At 45.0% G+C, this 18,259-nt stretch overlaps 1 protein-coding gene across 1 annotated transcript; it reads left to right on the top strand.

Annotated features, from left to right (window-relative positions):
* The first annotated feature begins 550 nt into the window (after nucleotides 1-550).
* On the top strand, nucleotides 551-17,489 carry NAA30 (N-alpha-acetyltransferase 30, NatC catalytic subunit). Its single transcript, XM_073585829.1, has 5 exons — nucleotides 551-734; nucleotides 820-1,309; nucleotides 8,972-9,095; nucleotides 11,030-11,085; nucleotides 13,373-17,489. The coding sequence occupies exons 2-5, from the start codon at nucleotides 821-823 to the stop codon at nucleotides 13,508-13,510; spliced, it is 807 nt and encodes a 268-aa protein (XP_073441930.1). The 5' UTR covers nucleotides 551-734; nucleotide 820; the 3' UTR covers nucleotides 13,511-17,489.
* The last annotated feature ends 770 nt before the right edge of the window (nucleotides 17,490-18,259 follow it).

Below are 18,259 nucleotides of genomic sequence, written 5' to 3'. Positions count from 1 at the left end.
CACATCCGCGATCTGTTCAAAGCAATAGGGTGCAGCCGCCGCCACTATTCTGCTGTGCAGCCCTGGAAGTGGGAACCGCGGCTCATCTGGGGTCCCGGGTGTCGCCACCAGACACTGATGACCTATCCTAAAGAGAGGTCAGCAATGTTAAAGTCCCAGACAACCCCTTTAACCCATTCGATGCCACAGTGCCTGAGCGGCTGGGAGGCGTTCCTACACAATGATGAATATTTCAAGCAGAGGGCGCTTCAGGAGATGCTCCTTTTTTGGGGAAGTTTTTTTTTGCAGCCTTTCGATTGGTCGCCACTTTTTGGGGGGCAGATTTCACCAGGAGCCTCCTCCAAATAGTGACAGCACTTTATGCCCCCCACACACAAACATTGCTCCTAAGAACAGCAAAGTGAGCGTCCCATAGTAATGGATAGGTATCCAGGGGGAATGAGAGGTGGGTCTGCCCCAAACTCCACGGCCATGGCTGGGGGAGAAGCCCACCATTGTGTCGCCCTATAACCCATAATTCTGCAGAGGAGCGAGCTCCAGAACCAGTCCAGATTGTGTGACAATCGCCCGATCCGCTACAATCAGATTGGACGATAAGCTCCCCTGGCAGTGAGACACCGCGCCGATCACTTCCCTCCTCCACCCGGAGCTGCACTGCCGGAAGTGTCGTAAAGGGCAGGCGGAAACGCTGCGTCCTGACTGCCGGCGGCGGCGGCTTCCCTTTACGGCCGCGGGTGAGCGGAGCTCCGGGTGCGGGCGGTCGGGAGGGGATGCCGGGCCGGGCTGCGGGTGTGTAACGCGGCCGCTTTCTCTCCGCAGGATGGCTGACGCTCCGTCTGGGCCTAGCGTGCTCTCCCACTACCCCGGGGCCGGCCTCGCCCTGCCGCCGGGAGACGAGCAAGAGGACGGGGAGGAAGAAGAAGAGGAAGAAAAAGAGGGCCGGTACGAGCCGTGCCGAGGACACCACCATCACCACCGCCGCCGCCATCACCAGCAGCTCAACGGCCTGATCAGCCCCGACCTGCGGCACATCAAGGCCCTGAAGAGCAAGCTGCCCCCGCCGCCCAGCGATGACCGGACTGCCGCCCCCAACGGACTGGAGAGGCTGCAGGAGGACGAGGCGCTGCCCTCCCGCATGGCCGCCGCCTGCTCCCTGCGCCCCGGGGACGGCTCCATACGATACGTGCGCTACGAGTGCGAGCTGCAAATGCCCGATATCATGAGACTGATCACCAAGGACCTGTCCGAGCCCTACTCCATATACACCTACCGGTACTTCATCCACAACTGGCCGCAGCTCTGCTTCCTGGTGAGTGTCCGAGCCCATCCTGCAGGGCTGCCCGCTCTGCTGCTTGTTTCCAGCAGAATTGTGAATGCAGCTCTGGGCTACCAAAGGGGGTTTCCTCAAATAATGGGGTTCATAGGCCGCAACTGGAGCACAAATGGGACCAGCATGACTCTCTCAGGAACTCCTGCTTGGAGGGTTGGTGATTTCGCTTTGAAAGAACTTGGGTGACAGAAGGGTAATGTATCTCCAGAGCTGAACCCCCCCAGAGTCCTGTTCGGAGTCCATATCTGGAGGTTTGCGTTCTGTGGCGTGTTGTCTTCACACCAGAATGATCAGACTTGAGTGTTTTCGGTAACATCGAGCAGAATTGTGAATGCAGCTCCGGGCTGTAAAGCTAACTTGTACTCAGAATCAGAGGGGCGATTAGGTAGCTGATAAAGCACATATGAGAGACCCCCTAAAGGTCAAAGGGGGCTACTTCACCCTGACCTAGCTTAGAGCTTTGATTAGTTCACTTTGAGTGATAGAAAAGTAGAGTAATGTACCTTCAGAGCTGAACTCCTCCAGCATTCTGTGCTGACTCAGTATCTGGCCTTTTGCGTTCTAGAAGCGTAACCGTTAGGTAGCCACTTAGGCAGCTGATGGAGCACAGGCGGGGGCTCCCTAAAGGTCGAAGGGGGCTACTTGACCTTGACCCTCCTGTCACCCAAGACAGAAGTGTAATGTATATTCACAGCTGAACTCTCCCAGTATTCTGTGCTGATTCTGGGAGTATAGCTGTCACATCATACATTGTCCATTTATCCAGCCCGCTCTCCTGCTTGTTGATTGTTTTCAGTGAGCAGAATTGCGACTGCAGCTCTGGGCTAGAAAACAAGCTATCACTCGGGATTAGTAGGGACTAGTTTGAGGAATGCCTTGGAGGCAACGTAGGCAGCTGCTGGAACACGGATGAGGGGGCTGCGTGAGTCTGACGCCTGCCGGATCTACACCTTTTCATGTAGCACTTGGGTGACAGGAGGGTCCAGTAATGGATACATTGCTGCTGGACACCTCCAGTGGACCCAGTGATAGTTTCTAAGATCTCTGCTGTGTGTCAATGAATAGGAACAAGGTTAATAAGCCAGAAACCTGTACAGACCCGGGGGGCGACACAGAGACTCGTGGCCGCATGGTGCCACCTTTGTATAGGTCGCAGTGACCACAGATGATGGTGGCCAGACGGTGAGGTTTTAGTCGCTGCAGCGGATCCTTATTTTCTGTTGCATCATTACAGCTCACCACATAGTCCTGGCTGGTCAGTCCTCACAGCTGCGGGTTTGCTACAGTTGCATCCCATGTAGATTGCGGTAAACTTATGTCTAGTACGACCTTGGAAAATCCTATAAAAGGGATAAGTGTAGGATCGCCTCATTGCAATCATAACAGGGATCCCACATCCCCTGTGTGAATGGATCCCATGGATCATGCGTATGATCACCGATCCTCCAGACAGCACCGAATGTGCTCCTAAACCAGGCAAATTATTTGTGCCCCCCCAAGCCGTGATCCTACCACTTCGGCGCAAAGCCCCTTGTGTAAACCTACCCACGTGCAAAGCCCCTTGTGACGCCCCCCACACACCTTGGTCTAATACCTGATTGCATTAGCAGTGTGCTGAAAACCCGATGCAGAGAAGTCTGCTCCAATCCTCCCGTGTGTGAACACGGCTGGGTATCTGCTCCTCATCGGACTGTGGTGAACGTAGCATAAAATATTGGTTCTCCTTAGGTACGTGCTGGGTTGCCGCCACCCCCTCGCCCCACCCAAAAAAAGTATTTATAAAAGGTGATGTGCTGCTGTGGACATTGGGTATTGCAGCGTCGGTCACGAAAAAAGGTAAAATCGGCAAATCTGATGTCTGAGTGTGTCTTAATAGCAGCAGATGTGTGAACACGCCCGTAGGACCTTGATACTTAAATGGTACACAAGGGTTTGTTTGTTTTTTTGCCGCTTCTGACAGAAGTTTTGATCGTTGGGGGGCTGTGTCCTGAGACCACCACCAGTCTTTAGATGTTAGGTGCCCCTTCGTTTCTGTTCGGCCCTTCTTTCATAGACTTCTAGATCCAGACAGAAATGAAGGGGCGCATCATATCTGCCCTCTTATCTTAGCGGGTGGTAGGGGTCTCGGTACCTGGTCCACAACCCATCAAAACTAATGCGTCAGCCATTTCTGCACTTGATCCACTTTAGGCAGCTGCCTTAGGCCTGTCAGACGGGCTGTATGTGATGGTCCGTACACAGACCACCATGCCCAGAGTTATCCCAGGTCTGTGGTTGGCACATACGAAGCTGAATGCTCAGGTCAGGAGATCCACCATCCGTCCAGGTGTTACGGGCCATATAAGAACCCTGATTCCCGCCTGGAGCCGGCCTTATTTAGGTCAGTTCCCTGAGGGTTAGTTTTGAGCAGGACCCTGTCACCGATCCATCCCACGTGGACCCGTTACCATCTGGAACATTGCAGGAATCGTCCTTCATTAGAGCTGCCGCTTTATCAGGTTTTCTTGATTTTGTTTTTTTGCCCCGTTCTTCCATTCTAGCATCTAACAGTAAGATTTTTTGGGCTCATGTGACTGGCGTGTGGAACAGTTTTTTGCTTTGTGCATCCTATGTCGTCGCACAATGTCCGCCTCTGCCGCACGGAGGGGCCGGCTGCTTTCTAGAAATCTGTAACTGAAGGCTCCCTGACACATGAGCCCTGTTGTCAGCTGTGCCGCACCCAGATGCCACGCTGCCTCTGACATGCTGAAGGGGGGGATCCGGCATACACTTAATCCCCTTTTTTTAGATTGACAGCCTGACTCCCGACCAACATCTGAGTGCAAACAGGAATACGTCTACCATCTGCAAATTGTATCCCACGACATATTAGGAAGTCGCAGAGGGCTCGTCAGTCCCCACTAGTCAACAGGTCATGGCTCATACTGACTATATGGCTTCACTTCATTCGCAGGATCCTGGTCCTGTGGCTTCGTCAGTGGTCCATGGCTGCCGAATCTCCCAGCTCTTCTTCTGTGTCACACCGCAACCATGATGTCCTCATGAAACACCAGCCAGTAGGAGGGGGTTTGCTGCGCTGGACCTGGTCCTTTGCAAATGTATTAGCTCAATCTCTGCTTGCTGTCGTTTTCTAGGAGCGTTCATGATTTTACTCCACAGGGATAATTCTGTCTCGGTCGTGCGATGGACACAGGAGCGGAGCTAATGACGGACACTTAGAGTTGTGCCCTATAACGAGCCGTGTGTATCTGTGATTCCATCCCTGGCAGTGAGCGTGTTCCTACTAAATGACAGCAAGCAGAGTTTCTGCACATCGTCACCGCAGGAAAGGAGTGGGTGCAGGGAAACCGAGGGGCTTCCCGATGGTACTTATGGATTGCCGGCCCAAAAATGCTGAGAGTAGTAGTTACTCACTTCCTCCCGTAAAGTGATTGTTCGGAATTTGGAGAAAAATTTCAGGAAACTTGATTAACACACACTTTTGCCGTTCTGGTATCTCTGCCACCGCTGCAGTCATGGCCACCACTCTTTACTTCTGTCGTACATGACAGAGATTAGCAGGAGCCTGACATGGATGTATGGAGGGCAGTGACAGGCGAAGACCACCATAGTGCTGGGGGGATTAGCTGCCTTCTCCACTCTGCCTCCTTGACCAACAGCTCGGGCTCCACAGGAGGCAGGGAGAGATGGAAAACAAGTAGGTGGCAAGGTTCACTGAGTGCCTGTGCTTGGTTTAAACAATCATTTTTTGCTGCCAGACTCCTTTTTAATAGTAAGTGATGAATTAGTCGCTGCCAGACGCCCGTCCGGCTATATCCTCTCCAGTAAGTACAATGTGGCGTACTTGCCTAATTCGTAGGGATTGCAGACTGAAACTAGACAGTCTTAAAATGCTCCAGATTTATCACAGTGGCTCATGCCGTCTGGTAAATCTAATTCTCAGACTGTGTAGGCCAATGTCAACCCAACCTGCCAATTATCAAGGGGTACAGCCAACAGCCTCTGTGTGTGGGGGGCCCTCACAGATTGTCAGGGGAGTCAAGGATGCCGCATGTCTGATTAAAAAAGATGTCGGCTCTCTCCTAGAGAACATGGGAGCGTTCCCCATAAGTTTGGTTAAATACACCCCAAATGTGTACCTCGGGCATGTATAGACAGATGACAGGCGGGTCCATATCATATGTACACTGAAGAACAAAAGGGTAACAATGTCCTGAACTTTTGACCTTCAGGCTCCATATCTCACCATCCACTACTGCTTAGAACATGAGACTATCATTTCATAGACCTCATCTTGGCCATCTACATAAATTTGTAGAAAAGACTATCGGCACCAGTTTCTGAAGCCTTTATTAGTGTTTGAATGACCCATATAGCGATTTCACATCCTCATCCGTAGAACTTTTCAAGGTGGTGCAAGATCCAAAACCTTTCAAGTAGAAGAAGGAATGCCAGCCCTCGCCCAGTCTGCAGGTAAATCTGTCCATTTTCATCTACTTAACATCCTGGACAATATAAAGTGCAGTAGTGCTAATAATGCAGGTGCAGGGATTTCTGAAATAAAGTGAGACATGTTTGTCGCCCCAGAACTGACAGACATTGTGATGAGCCGACTTGTTGACTCCGATATTTGCCTGGTCTATTGGCTTCTCAATAGACTTAATTTTGTGTTCTCCCAACTGTCATGGCGCTCACATGATGCAGTTTGATAATTTTCTTGGCCGACAGACTATGTTGTTTCTCTTTTCTTGGTAAATTGTCTTCATGGCTGCTCCTGATTCAAACCAGTGACCTCTCACTTGGGAATCAACCTAATATCACACTGAGCTATTAGGGAATGTGATAACATTTTCTGTTTTGTAGTATACAGGAACAAAGATTTTTCCCCCAAAAGGAGCAAAACAGTAACAATGCAGTGACGTGACAAGAATCTACATAATAAAATCATATGCTAAATAGTCGCAAGTCAAATCTATGTATGAGATAGCCAAGATGATTGTCTATAAAATGATGGTAGTCACACGTTCTAAGCAGTAGTGGATGGTGAGATATGGAGTCTGAAAGTCAAAAGTTCAAAACATTGTTAACCTTTTGTTTGTCAGTGTATTTCCATTAGAGATAAGATAATAAATTTGCCGGACCCTAGTTCAGCGGCTGCATCAGTAATCTGTGCCTGCCAGATGAGCGCTCTACCAGCTGTATTCTGTGGCACCTCTTCTGATCTGTATGCCCAGTGGGGGACACACGTGGTCTTCTGATCATGAGGCACCAGGGATTCCGACAAGTGATCCGTAGGGCTCTTGTCTGGTGGCCACAGGCTACTGATGTTCATGCAGTTCAATACTCATCGCTAATGACCACCTTGGCACAGAGCCCTCAGTGTGGGCGCCTTCAATGCACATATGGAGCCAGTGCTTACTGACGTCGGGTAAAGTAGCCTTATGGAATTGGGAGCACCAGATTATAGGAGGAGGGTCTGACAACCGAATGTACATGTCTTGCCTGACGCCTCATGCATGTGGGTGATTCCGATGCAAAATGGTGGATACTCGCTAAAGCCACTGCAAATTGATATTAGGAGGAGTTTTCAATCCGTAGGCCTCAAAGGCAACAAGTGTGGGATTTTGAGTCTCTGCTCTGGAGTGTACGTACCCTAAATGTGGCGTTTGGAGACCCGTGCACATGTTTGGGATTTCTTTGGAGTAACGTGATGCTTCAATGTCAGATTAGGACAGAAGATAATGAGATGCCGCTACACGATGAGCACAGGTGGCCTTGTGAGAAATCAAGGAGATACTTTGTGGGTCTGAATGTGATGAGGTGCCTCTCTGGGGGGGAAACATGTCCAAACCTGCGCCATTCTACTGTTCCCGCTGCATTCCATAGAGATGTACCCGCCGCTCTGTGATGTGTGGGCATGGTGCCCTCGAGCAGGGTGAAGTAAACACACAGATATCATTTTTCACTTCTGTACGTCTTGCCAGACAGATGGAGAGCGCTGCACAGTATCACAATGACAGAGCTCCTCATTCTCTACATTGAAAGGGTCAAAGAAAAGCGGATTGTGAATCTTTAATAACGTTTAAAGGGGCATGGAAGAAGCTCTCCTCCAATACAATCTGAGAGCGTCAACTTTTCTGACTTATTTAAAATAAATATACACTTTTGACCTGTAATGGAAATGTCAGATGTCTTGGTTGGTGGCGGTCTGAGTGCTGAGACCACCGTCAATTTGCCAGGACAAAGGGCTGATGTGCTCTGCCAAGCGAGCACCGATCTCCTTGTAAACTGAAGGGGTCTGCAAACTTTCTATAGAGAGTGCGTTTCTGGTGTCTGAGCAGAGTTCCGCTTAGGTGAACACTTGGGTGATCTCGAGGAGGCTTGTCAGCCATATCCCCACTGATGTAAACTTCTAACATTGCAAATGTTTTTTTTTTTTTTTGGTCTTTCCTGACTTTTTTTTCATGAGCTCAGTATAGGTGACTATTAATAACGGGGGCTGAAGGTAGATCCAGTGTTGTCCAAGGATTGTGCACCTCTGGTCTATTTGAAAGTAGACAGTCTGCTAATTTCAGCCCTAGTGACTGTCCTTTAGGGGGTCAACTGCCCCTGATTCAGCCCGGTCCCTACGTTTCTACATAGCCGCTGCCTACAGAGTGTTTCTTCAGCTTTCTCTACTCTCCATTGGAGTTGGTGACCTGGCTTGTCTGCTACACAAGTATTTGGCCACTCACTAATGAATTAAGCCAAGAGAATGGTAGTTAGCTTAGTTAATCTTAACTAGGATCATTACCAGCCCCTTGGCTTAACTTATTCTCCAGCTGTTAGGGTCCCGTTACATTTAGCGATGTACCAGCGATCCCGACCAGCGATATGACCCGGTCAGGATCGCTGGTGCATCGCTAAGTGGTCGCTAGTGAGCTGCCAAACAGGCAGATCTCACCAGCGACATAGCATCGGTCGTTACTTACCTTTCAGACGCGGCGAAGTTGACGTCCTCCGCCCGCGTCCACGCGACGCTTGCCACGCCAGCAGGAAGCCGCCGAGAAACGGCCCAGGACGTTCTCGCGCGATCAGCGATAGCCAGCTGGAGGTAAGTATCACTTGTAGCGATATCGCTGCTGCGTCACAAAATCGGTAACGCTTTAGCGATATTGCTAGCGATGTCGCTATGTGTAAAGCCCCCTTTACCAAAGGGGGTGAAATGGGATGGAGCACAGTTACTTCTGCTGTAATTCTGGAAATATTTGGGAGTCTTCTGAGCTGCCATATTGTGTAGGAGTCCAGTGGGTGGTCCTGATCATTGATTGACTAACGGTTAATCCTTGCATATACTTCAAGATAGAAGGCTGTCAGTCAATTAGGACTGCCCACTGGACTCATGAGCAGAGAATTAAATGGCTACATTTTATAATTTTGCCGAATCTTTACCTACAAGACTTTTATCAGTCTGCTGCCCTGAAACCTCCCGCCTGCAGATCGGGCACTACATACCAAACTTCTTGAAAAATGTCAATTTCTAAAAAAAACAAAAAAAAACATCCTTTTGTACAATGAGTACTATCAATCCTCTACCTGTCAGCCGGCTCATACATTGTCTGTATACCACGTATGTATTTTGCATTTTGCTTTGTCTTCCAGGCCGTGGTAGAAGAGGAGTGTGTAGGTGCCATCGTCTGCAAGTTGGATATGCACAAAAAGATGTTCCGAAGAGGTTATATAGCCATGTTAGCTGTGGACTCAAAGTATAGAAGAAAGGGCATCGGTAAGACGGTTTTTTTTTCCTATTTCCTCTTGTCATCAACGCATAAGTCTCCAAGTCCCTGAAGTATAAGTTGGAAAAATCCAACCTGTATTTGTAGAAACATCCAGAGTGTGGCCACCATCTGTGCCCTCCTGGTCAAATGTACGTCAGTGAGGCGCCCGCTATTAATGTGGTTCTCAAAGCCAAGTAGAAAACTCAAGCTGTCGTGTCAACAGAAATGTGGATTTCATCAGAACCTTTTTTTTTTTTTTTTTTTATTTTGATGGGAGGCGCGCATTTTGTTATTTTCCAGACTGTTTTTGAACCAAATATTTTTTGTTTCACTGGTCCCATTGTGTTCCATTATAAAGTATTGAGCGTCTTCCTAGTGAAGAAGGAACATGACACTTCTTTTAAACACTTGGCGTCTAAGGCTGTGTTCACAAGGCATTTTTTTTAGCGGTTTTTACCGCGGTTTTCACTATAAAACCGCTAAAAATAAGCTTCCCATTCATTTCTATGCATTTTGCACTTTCTGTGCACATTGATGCGTTTTTTACTGCGAAAAAAACGCATCGCGGTAAAAAACGCAGCATGCACATTAATTTTGCGTTTTTTTCCGCGGTTTAGGCTTCTCCCATGCTGTTAGAAACCGCTGCGGTAAAAAACGCAGCAAAAACGCGCAAAAAACGCCGCGGAAAAATAGGTGCGGTTTCTGGGAAGGGATTCAGGTTTTTGTGCAGAAATTTTCTGCAACGTGTGCACTTACCCTTAGCCTGATATTGTCTATGGTCGAGTCATTTTCCCATACAAATATTAATTAAAAAAACCCTCTTTTTGATCTCTTTAGTAGCTCTTTCCTCATCAATTTTGTAAGCGGAGCAGCTCAAAAACAACATGTTGCGTCTGGCGCGAAAGACAAAAAAACGCATGCGCACGAAAACGCAAGTGTGCGCAAGACCATGCGCACATCATGTTAAACATAGGTGCGCAGTGCGCATGCGCACGGGTGCGCACGATGCGCTGCGCACAAAAGCGCAAATGTGAAACCAGCCTTAGACAAAGCCTTCTTCAGGACAAAGCCGTCAATCTTTTTTCCTCTAATGTCTTTCCTGATTGTTTTGCCTTCTTTCTTGCGGCGATGTCTTATCTTTATGTAATTTAAAGCAAACCTGTCACCATTTTTGGCCAATATAAGTTACGGCCACCTCCTTTCAGGGCTTATCAACATCATTCTATAATGCTGTAGATAAGCCCCTGATCCGAACTGCAAGATAAGGAAAAAAACTTTTCTTATACTCCCCTGCGGGGCGGTCCAGCTTTCTGCCTCAGCCACTGCTCCCTGTCCTGTTATTGTCTGCAGCGCTAGCGTAACGTTGACAGCACTGCAGCTGATCACTGAGCTCATGAGGCTCTGTCTGAGTCAGACGGTACGAGCCTCTCACTGTCAAGATGACGTAAGCGCTGCAGACAATAACAGACACCAGGAGCAGCAGTGGAGACCCTGTTCTGGACCAGGGCAGGAGGGCACAGGGGACAGTGGTTTTCCGAAACAAGAAAACCATTTTGATGGAGGTCCTGGTCCTGAGACCCCCACTGATCACTCAGAAGAGCCCTGCTCCTGCCTCAGCACGTGTACAGACCCATACACTGCGCTATTTGTGTGCTCACATCGGAGCCGAGCACTTGTGCTCTCCGAGCTGCACAATTCTGGACCACATTTCAGCGATTTCCTGTTCCCACATCGATCTCTGGACATTTATCGGCCTACAAAATATTAGTTACGCTTTTATGTGGCTCCATCAATGCAAAGTGGGTGGATGGGGGGTCCACATGGGTGTACGTCTGAGGACAGACCCTCGCTGGTGAAGTCCTGGCATATCCTTGTGAAAGTAGAAATAATGGGAATTTTTCACATAAATTGTATTTACTTGGTGTCTCTCTGTCTCTCAAAGGTACAAATTTGGTTAAGAAAGCTATTTATGCCATGGTGGAAGGGGATTGCGACGAGGTAATGACTGTTATACCTTAAAGACATGTTAATGTACTACAGCCCTGTGCCATCGGGCCATGTGCACACTTTGTGCCGCCATATGGAGCGTGACCGACCCAGGGTAACAGCGTCTTTGGTAGCTCACTTTGATATTGATCACGTTCAGCTACATTGTATGTGTGAAAAATATTTAAAACAAAAAATGAAAGCTTGCAGTTTTTCACCCTGATCATTAGGCCTGTGAAGACTTGCACCGCATTTGTGCCTGAGGCCGGGGTCACACTGGCGAGGAATACGGCCGAGTGAGAGGCGCTATAAGCACGCATTACACACGGACCAATGATTCTCTATGGGGTCCCTCGCACCAGCCGTATATTTCTCATCCGTATTCTACTGTCCATGCCAATCGCAGCATGCTGCGATTGTCAGCGTACTACGGCCGTAATACGCCAATGCAAGTCTATGGGTGCGCAAAAAATACGGATTACACACGGACCACACATGTGACTTGCGAGAAATACGCACCCGGTGTCTTTTAGCAAAGCCGGCAATTCAGTGCGCTATACAGTAAACTCACACTGACAGGTTTAATAAAGAAACCAAAGATTAGATATAGACACATAGAATATATACTGTGTGTATATATATATACACATATATATATATATATGCATTCTATGTGTCTATATCTAATCTTTGGTTTCTGTTATAAACCCTGTCATAGGGCTCCATTATATGTCCATTTTGCAAGCCTGCGAGAAAATCTCTGCATACGGATTACATACGGATGCTGACATGCGCAAAATACGCGACCACACCTTGATTACGGATGACATACGGAGCACTGTTTAGGGGCCATTCATCCGTATTACGCATGTAAAATACTGACCGCATTTTGCGTCGGTTAGTGTGACTCCGGCCTTAGCAGGGCTGTGGAGTCGGTAAGCCAAACCTCCGACTCCGACTCCTCAATTTCCCTTACACCGACTCTGACTCCACGCCTCCGACTCCGACTCCCACACATATTGCTTATATTTAAGTGAAAAATTTATTGTAGTACAATGTGAACCTCAGACATTTAATCATTTTTATGATCCAATAATCAAGATATTTAGATAGAACAGAATATATATTGGTGTACTACCCGGTTTTCATTCTTTTTGGTACAGATATGATATGGATAGACAGATATGGATATATAGATAGAGCAGATTTCTAATCTGCTTTTGCTATTGAAAACATTATCTATTAGCGCAAAAACCTTTCAGGTGATGCAGTTTTTTTAAAAAGCTGATCTGCTTTTGCAGCTGAAAAACGTATCCTCAAAAAACACAGGAAAAACGCTGTGTGTGAATGTAGCCTTAGATCAGGAATATAACAGTCATTTATAGGACATTTCATAACTTTCCCAAACTCCTATGAAAAAATATTCAGCACATTCTGCATTGAACTACTGTACCCAATTTATTATATATTTTAGGAGTCGGAGTCGGTCCATTTTATACCGACTCCGACTCCACCAAAATGAGCACCGACTCCACGACTCCAACTCCGACTCCACAGCCCTGGGCCTTAGACTCCCCGTCCACCCCACCTGAGTTGTCTGACAGGCGGTGTGGCTCCGTTGATGATGGGTGAGACTTAACATGGAAGGGGCCATGGTCTAATATGTCACTCACAATAAAATAAAAAAAAAATCACAATTTTGGTGCAACTTTCTGCACAGTCGGCCAGCTAATAGGTGACATAAACTTCTAGAAATGTAAACAGTCTAATATTACTAAATGTGCGTTGTCGTAAAATAGTGCATTGGTATATATGCTAACAATATGCACTATTCTATTGTTAGTAACTCTAGTTCTGTCGTTGTAATCCGGTCTGTGAAAACACTTTTCAACAGTCTCATCATAGAGGATTACAATAATACATAACACATCTGGTTAGTAGACAATACTTCTCAGCAGTATCGTATCACAGAGGATTCCAGAGACACAACACATTATGTAAAGTAGCTAATGACTTTTCAGCAGTCTCTTCTGCTATGTCACTGTAATATTGTCTGTGATAATGAGATTGCTGAAAAGGCTTACTATACAGTATATATAGATGTGTGTTTTGTGGGTGGGTTAATTTAAAAAAACAAACAAATACAATAAAACCTGACTTCAAACAGTAGGACACCTTTTGTAGTTTCAGAATACTTTTATCGATGTTTGACCTTTTATAGTGCATTTATTTAGAAATAACCATCCAGTTTAGTGACCTCATTAAGTTTTTCTTCTTTTCTTGTTACTTTTTTATACAGGTTGTCTTGGAAACAGAAATCACAAACAAATCTGCTTTGAAACTTTATGAAAATCTTGGCTTTGTGCGGGATAAACGTCTGTTCAGATACTATTTAAACGGAGTTGATGCACTGCGTCTTAAACTATGGCTGCGTTGACGCAAGACGGGCCGCACCGAGGAACAAATCCCCCCCCCTCCCTCCTTCCATCAGAGGCTTGTTCAGGACCTCTCTACCATGCAGCTCTCTTGTCAGTATCCCTTTGCGTGTCGCACTATTCGTTGCACTAAGGCATGGCGCGTACGTCCTGAATTCAACCGGATCCTTTTCCAACATCAAGAGGACTTTCATTTGGTACCAGCAAAGATGTGCCAGTTGTTAGCCAAGACACATTGATTCATTTGCAAAATCTACTGACTATGTTATATTAAAGATATTAAAGAAAAAAAAAGAAGGAAAAATGAAAAAAAAAAAAAAAAAAAAAATGAACATTTTATCGAAAAAAAACAATGTGAGAACTGTAATCTTTGGTTCTCGGGTGGGGTGGGGGGATTACAGCAGTCAATGTAAACTGTCAAATTCTAGAATTGTGCTAACATTGCTACCAATCTTGCCATAGTTTTTCCAAGGAAGGCAAAAATACAAATTTGCAGGGCTTTTTTTTCTAACTTTTTTTTGTTTTGTTTTTTTTTTATTCATACCTCAACAGTAAATTTAAGAAAATAAATAGCTTAAATCCCAATGTTTTGAAAGGTGGGGTGTGACACAACAATAAATTCCGTCTGCCAGTGCCTGTACAATAAAAGATACTCCATCCACCTCCCTTTTTTAAAAGTTACAAATGCATGTTTCCCTTTTTTCCCTTTTTTATTCACGGCCTTCCCTGAACTTCTTGAAAGGAAATCATTTTTATTTACAGTTTTGAAAGTTAAGTTACTTCAAACTCTTATGTTTTTGACTTTTTTTTTTTTTTTTCCTCTCGTTGATATCAATAGCCTCTCTTCCTTTTTTTTTTTTTTTTTTTTTTCTTTTTTTTTCTCCTTTCATTCAAAAAGTGTAAGCTATCTAGGGAAATGAATCATTTAGCTGCTAAGAAGAAAGACAAAACTATTAAAATCTATGCTGGTTCTGGATGCACTTTTCTGTAGACGCTTGGGATTTTAAAGAAATTATTGTAAATTGGTATTTTATTTAAAACAGATGTAGCTCTAAAGAACCGCTCTGCTATATTTTTTTTTCTTTTCTTTTTAATAAATTTCTTGGCCTGCTTTGACTTTGGCGTTTTCAGCTTCGCTTCACGTTCTAAATTTATTTCAATTTTTTTTTTTTTTTTACAGTTTTTTATCTAGGAAAGAATTCAAAATACAATATTATAACGCAGCTAAATCATTTAATTTTTTTTTTCTCATGGGGGAAATCTTTGCTGATGCAGAGTCCAAAATCCTATTTTGCATGACTTATATATATATTTTTTTTTTATTACTTTTTAAAAGTTTGTAGCTTTTTTTTTTTCAAATGTTTTGTAGTTTTTTCCCATAAAGTAAATTTTTTTTTTTTTCTTTTTTGGTGGTAATCCCTCCAGTTTTTTTTGTCTTTTTTCCATTTGCCTTACTGCTGTATTACAATTTCTATATTTTTTGTATTTTTGCTTATTTTTTTTTTTTCATGTAAAATGTGGAGATCGCTCGGCACTAGAGCTATTTTATATTTCTTTTTGCTTGTTCAGTTTCCATCATAAAAATATTATGTATATTGTTATTCCAACTTTACTTACTGGAAACCATGGTAAAGAGAATCTGTTTGCAGGTTTTTGCTATTTAATCAGGGAGCAGCGTAATGTAGGGGCAGAGAGCCTGATTCCAGGGGTGTCACTTAGGATTTTATAGCTTCAATACAATCACTGTTTTATCAGCAGGAAATTATCAATGCAGGACTAGGTGTCCTGTCCCTGGCAGTCCAGCTAATCTGTATAACCATGCCCACAACACTGGCAGCTTCCTCTATACAGTCTCAAGCTGCCAATCAGTGGTGTGGCGGGGTTATACGCAGCTCATTGTTTGAGCACTGCTACATCTACAACAGAGAAAACAGGGATTTTATCAAAACGGCACCAAGCAGCGCAATAAGTGACACATTGCTGGAATCAGGGTCTCTGCCCCTACATCATGCTGCTCTCAAATTACATAGCACAAAATTGCTGACGTTACTTTGAAATAAAACTTACATATTAAAAAAAGAGTTAACATTAAGTTAGTGAGCCTTCTGCTAAGGATGATTCAGAGAGCTGTATTATGGGTGCAAGACTTGAGCCCCACTCGGTTCTACTAAGTCGGGCTGTAGGGGTTCCATTCTAACTTTAGTTTAGTGGATGCTGGGGGCATGATACAGTTGTCTAAATCTTCTGTAACAGATGAGTGAACGGCTGTATGGAAGTCTGCAAGTCTCTGTGCCGACAGCGGCCCAACCGCTATAGCAGTGCACTTAGGGGTTTATTTGTCCATGAAGGGGCAACCAATGGAATATGCCGTAATTTTGTTGGATTCCATAGAAGTCAACTGCACATCATGGCTTCCGTTGAAGTCTATGGGTAACATATTAATTGAGATTAGCAGAAATGATTGACATGACACTATAGTTCAGCAAAAAGATTTACAGAGCGTTGGCCACATTGGTAGTCCATGGATGTAGACCAAAGCCCTGCGGACTCCCTTATTCCTTCCATCACATTTTCTAATTAGTGGGGCTGACGTAATGTCCTTGCAGAGTGAGGAAGGCCCCAGGCCGGATTATGAGTAGAGATGTTGGCGATATAGGCAGGCAGAAGGAAGTTCTCAGTGCGCTGGTTTGTGGCCATGGTCTACCTATGTAGCCCAGTGCACCACGGATGTAGTCAATGGACCAGGTCCTATACATCTGTTTGGTGAACTCTACATATTACTGCTTTGTACGGCTGGGGGATGGATGTGCTTTCGTCAGGCTATTCTAAATGTGGTCGCTACTATATTTGGCAACCAATGGAATCTGCCGCAAAATTTTTTTTTTATGGGGTCCCCAAGAGTTAAGTAATCTGAAGTATTTTATAACCATATCATGACTTCCATACAAGAGTCTGGGTGCCATCTTGCTGCTCCTTCCAAGTGTGTATATGACATCGCCATGTGCTTGATGGCTCATATAATTTAGTTCTTCGGGTTTTCCAAACCCTCTGAACTGCAATTTGGCCTAGTTAGGCTGCGGAGGTCCAGGAAAAGCGAGGGGGGAGAGTTCCTTAAAAAAGACAATTCATGGACTTGTATTTAGTGGTGATTTATACTTTTATTGGGTAAAATGCTCTTTTTAATAGGGTTTTATTTAACAAAAAAGCAAACAAAATCCTTTAACCCTCATCTGTTTTATAGCTCGGTGCAGTTCTCAATCTCTGCTTTAGTTCTTGCTTTTTTTTTTTTTTCTTTTTTTCCCGTACTCATAATACATTGTATTAGGAGGGTCCTCCATGGTTATATTTGGCATCTACCATTCTAAAAAAAAAAATAATAAAAAGCAAAAAAGTGATAATTTTCTGTTCTCTGCTTCTCGTATGTCCAGTTTTGGTTGACCTGTCTCCGATTGAGTTTGTATTGTATGTCCGTGTCCTGAATAAATCATGGAAACCAATCACTTATCTTTTTTTTTTTTTTTTTTTTTTTTTGTGCCAAGAATACAATCATCTCCAAGCTCCAGATTTGCATTTCCGCCCATGGTTACTGTTAAAGTCTTTTGGACTTTTTAAAACTTGTGACAACTCACTGCGTTTTACCTGTACTTGAAATGCGTTAGGAGGCTGGTCTCTTAAATATCATTTTGGTATATTTCATATGATGTCGGACTGATGAATTGATGATTATATATGTTGTGTTCTTTTTTTTCATCTGCCTTAATCCTCAGTGCTGGACGATCACGGTGCGTTGGGCGGTCTTGTCATGTGCCTCTTTTTCCAGCACCGGCATGGTGTATACGGTCTGGTGCTGGGGGTGGCTGCAAGAACCTTCGCCTTACAGTGTTTTACATGCCATGTTTCGCACTGAAGCTTTAGATAAAAAAGAAATTACGTGGGGTTGTTCAATGTGTGAGCTGTAAAATAAAATAATTCTGTTGTTTATGTATTGTGCTCTACATAAGCTTTATGTTCTGTTCTTTACTATGCCAAACCGTCATTGGGAAACTGGGGTTCTTCAATTTCCATGACCCAAAAAAAAAAAATATTCACCCCAAAATAAAAAATACAGCATTATTTGTCATTGGTTCCATAGATCACAAGAGCGCACTGCCTTGGAAGGTGGGGGGTTCAGTTATGGAAACCACGTGAAAAAAAAAAAATGTACGTCCAGATTTTTAAATCCAGAATGTCGACTTCTGTTAGAAATTTTCACTGCGGCGTTCACCCCAGTATAAAGCAAGCATGTGCTATCCACGCTGATTTTTTTTTTTTTAATATGGTAATTTTTTAAGTTGACCCATGTCAAGAACGACGTTATGAACAATAACACTCGGATCAAGTCGCAACAGGGATGGGTCATTTTTAGGTAAGAGTCAGATGGCTGTATAACTCAGACGAGGATTGCAAAGCAATGGACGGACTGGCCATCGGCTGTCCCGACTCGAGCGTGACGGCTGCATAGAAATTAAATGCTGTCACTGTCTGGTTGGGCGAGCCGACAGCCAGTCCGAGCATTGCGTTGTGATCCTCATCCAAATTAGGAAAGAGGTGACCGGATAACTTGGATGAGGATCACATCGCAATGCTCGGACTGGCTGTTGGCTGACCCGACCTTGACAGTGTGAATTTCTATGGAGCGGTCTCACTCGAATTGGGAGAGCCGTCAACCAGTCCGAGCATTGCGTTGTGATCCTCATCCAAGTTATACAGCC

This window comes from Dendrobates tinctorius, unplaced genomic scaffold (assembly GCF_039654945.1).
Source record: "Dendrobates tinctorius isolate UK_male_01 unplaced genomic scaffold, ASM3965494v1 ptg000010l, whole genome shotgun sequence".
NCBI lineage: Eukaryota > Metazoa > Chordata > Amphibia > Anura > Dendrobatidae > Dendrobates > Dendrobates tinctorius.
This window is presented reverse-complemented; position numbering and strand designations above follow the sequence as displayed.

What these genes read in the sequence shown, in the direction of transcription:
- NAA30 (XM_073585829.1), top strand. Translation starts at nt 821, where the DNA reads ATGGCTGACGCTCCGTCTGGGCCTAGCGTGCTCTCCCACTACCCCGGG. An exon ending in GGCCGCAGCTCTGCTTCCTG is followed by an intron (nt 1,310 to 8,971) that starts GTGAGTGTCCGA and finishes TTTGTCTTCCAG; the next exon opens with GCCGTGGTAGAAGAGGAGTG. An exon ending in TGGAAGGGGATTGCGACGAG is followed by an intron (nt 11,086 to 13,372) that starts GTAATGACTGTT and finishes TTTTTTATACAG; the next exon opens with GTTGTCTTGGAAACAGAAAT.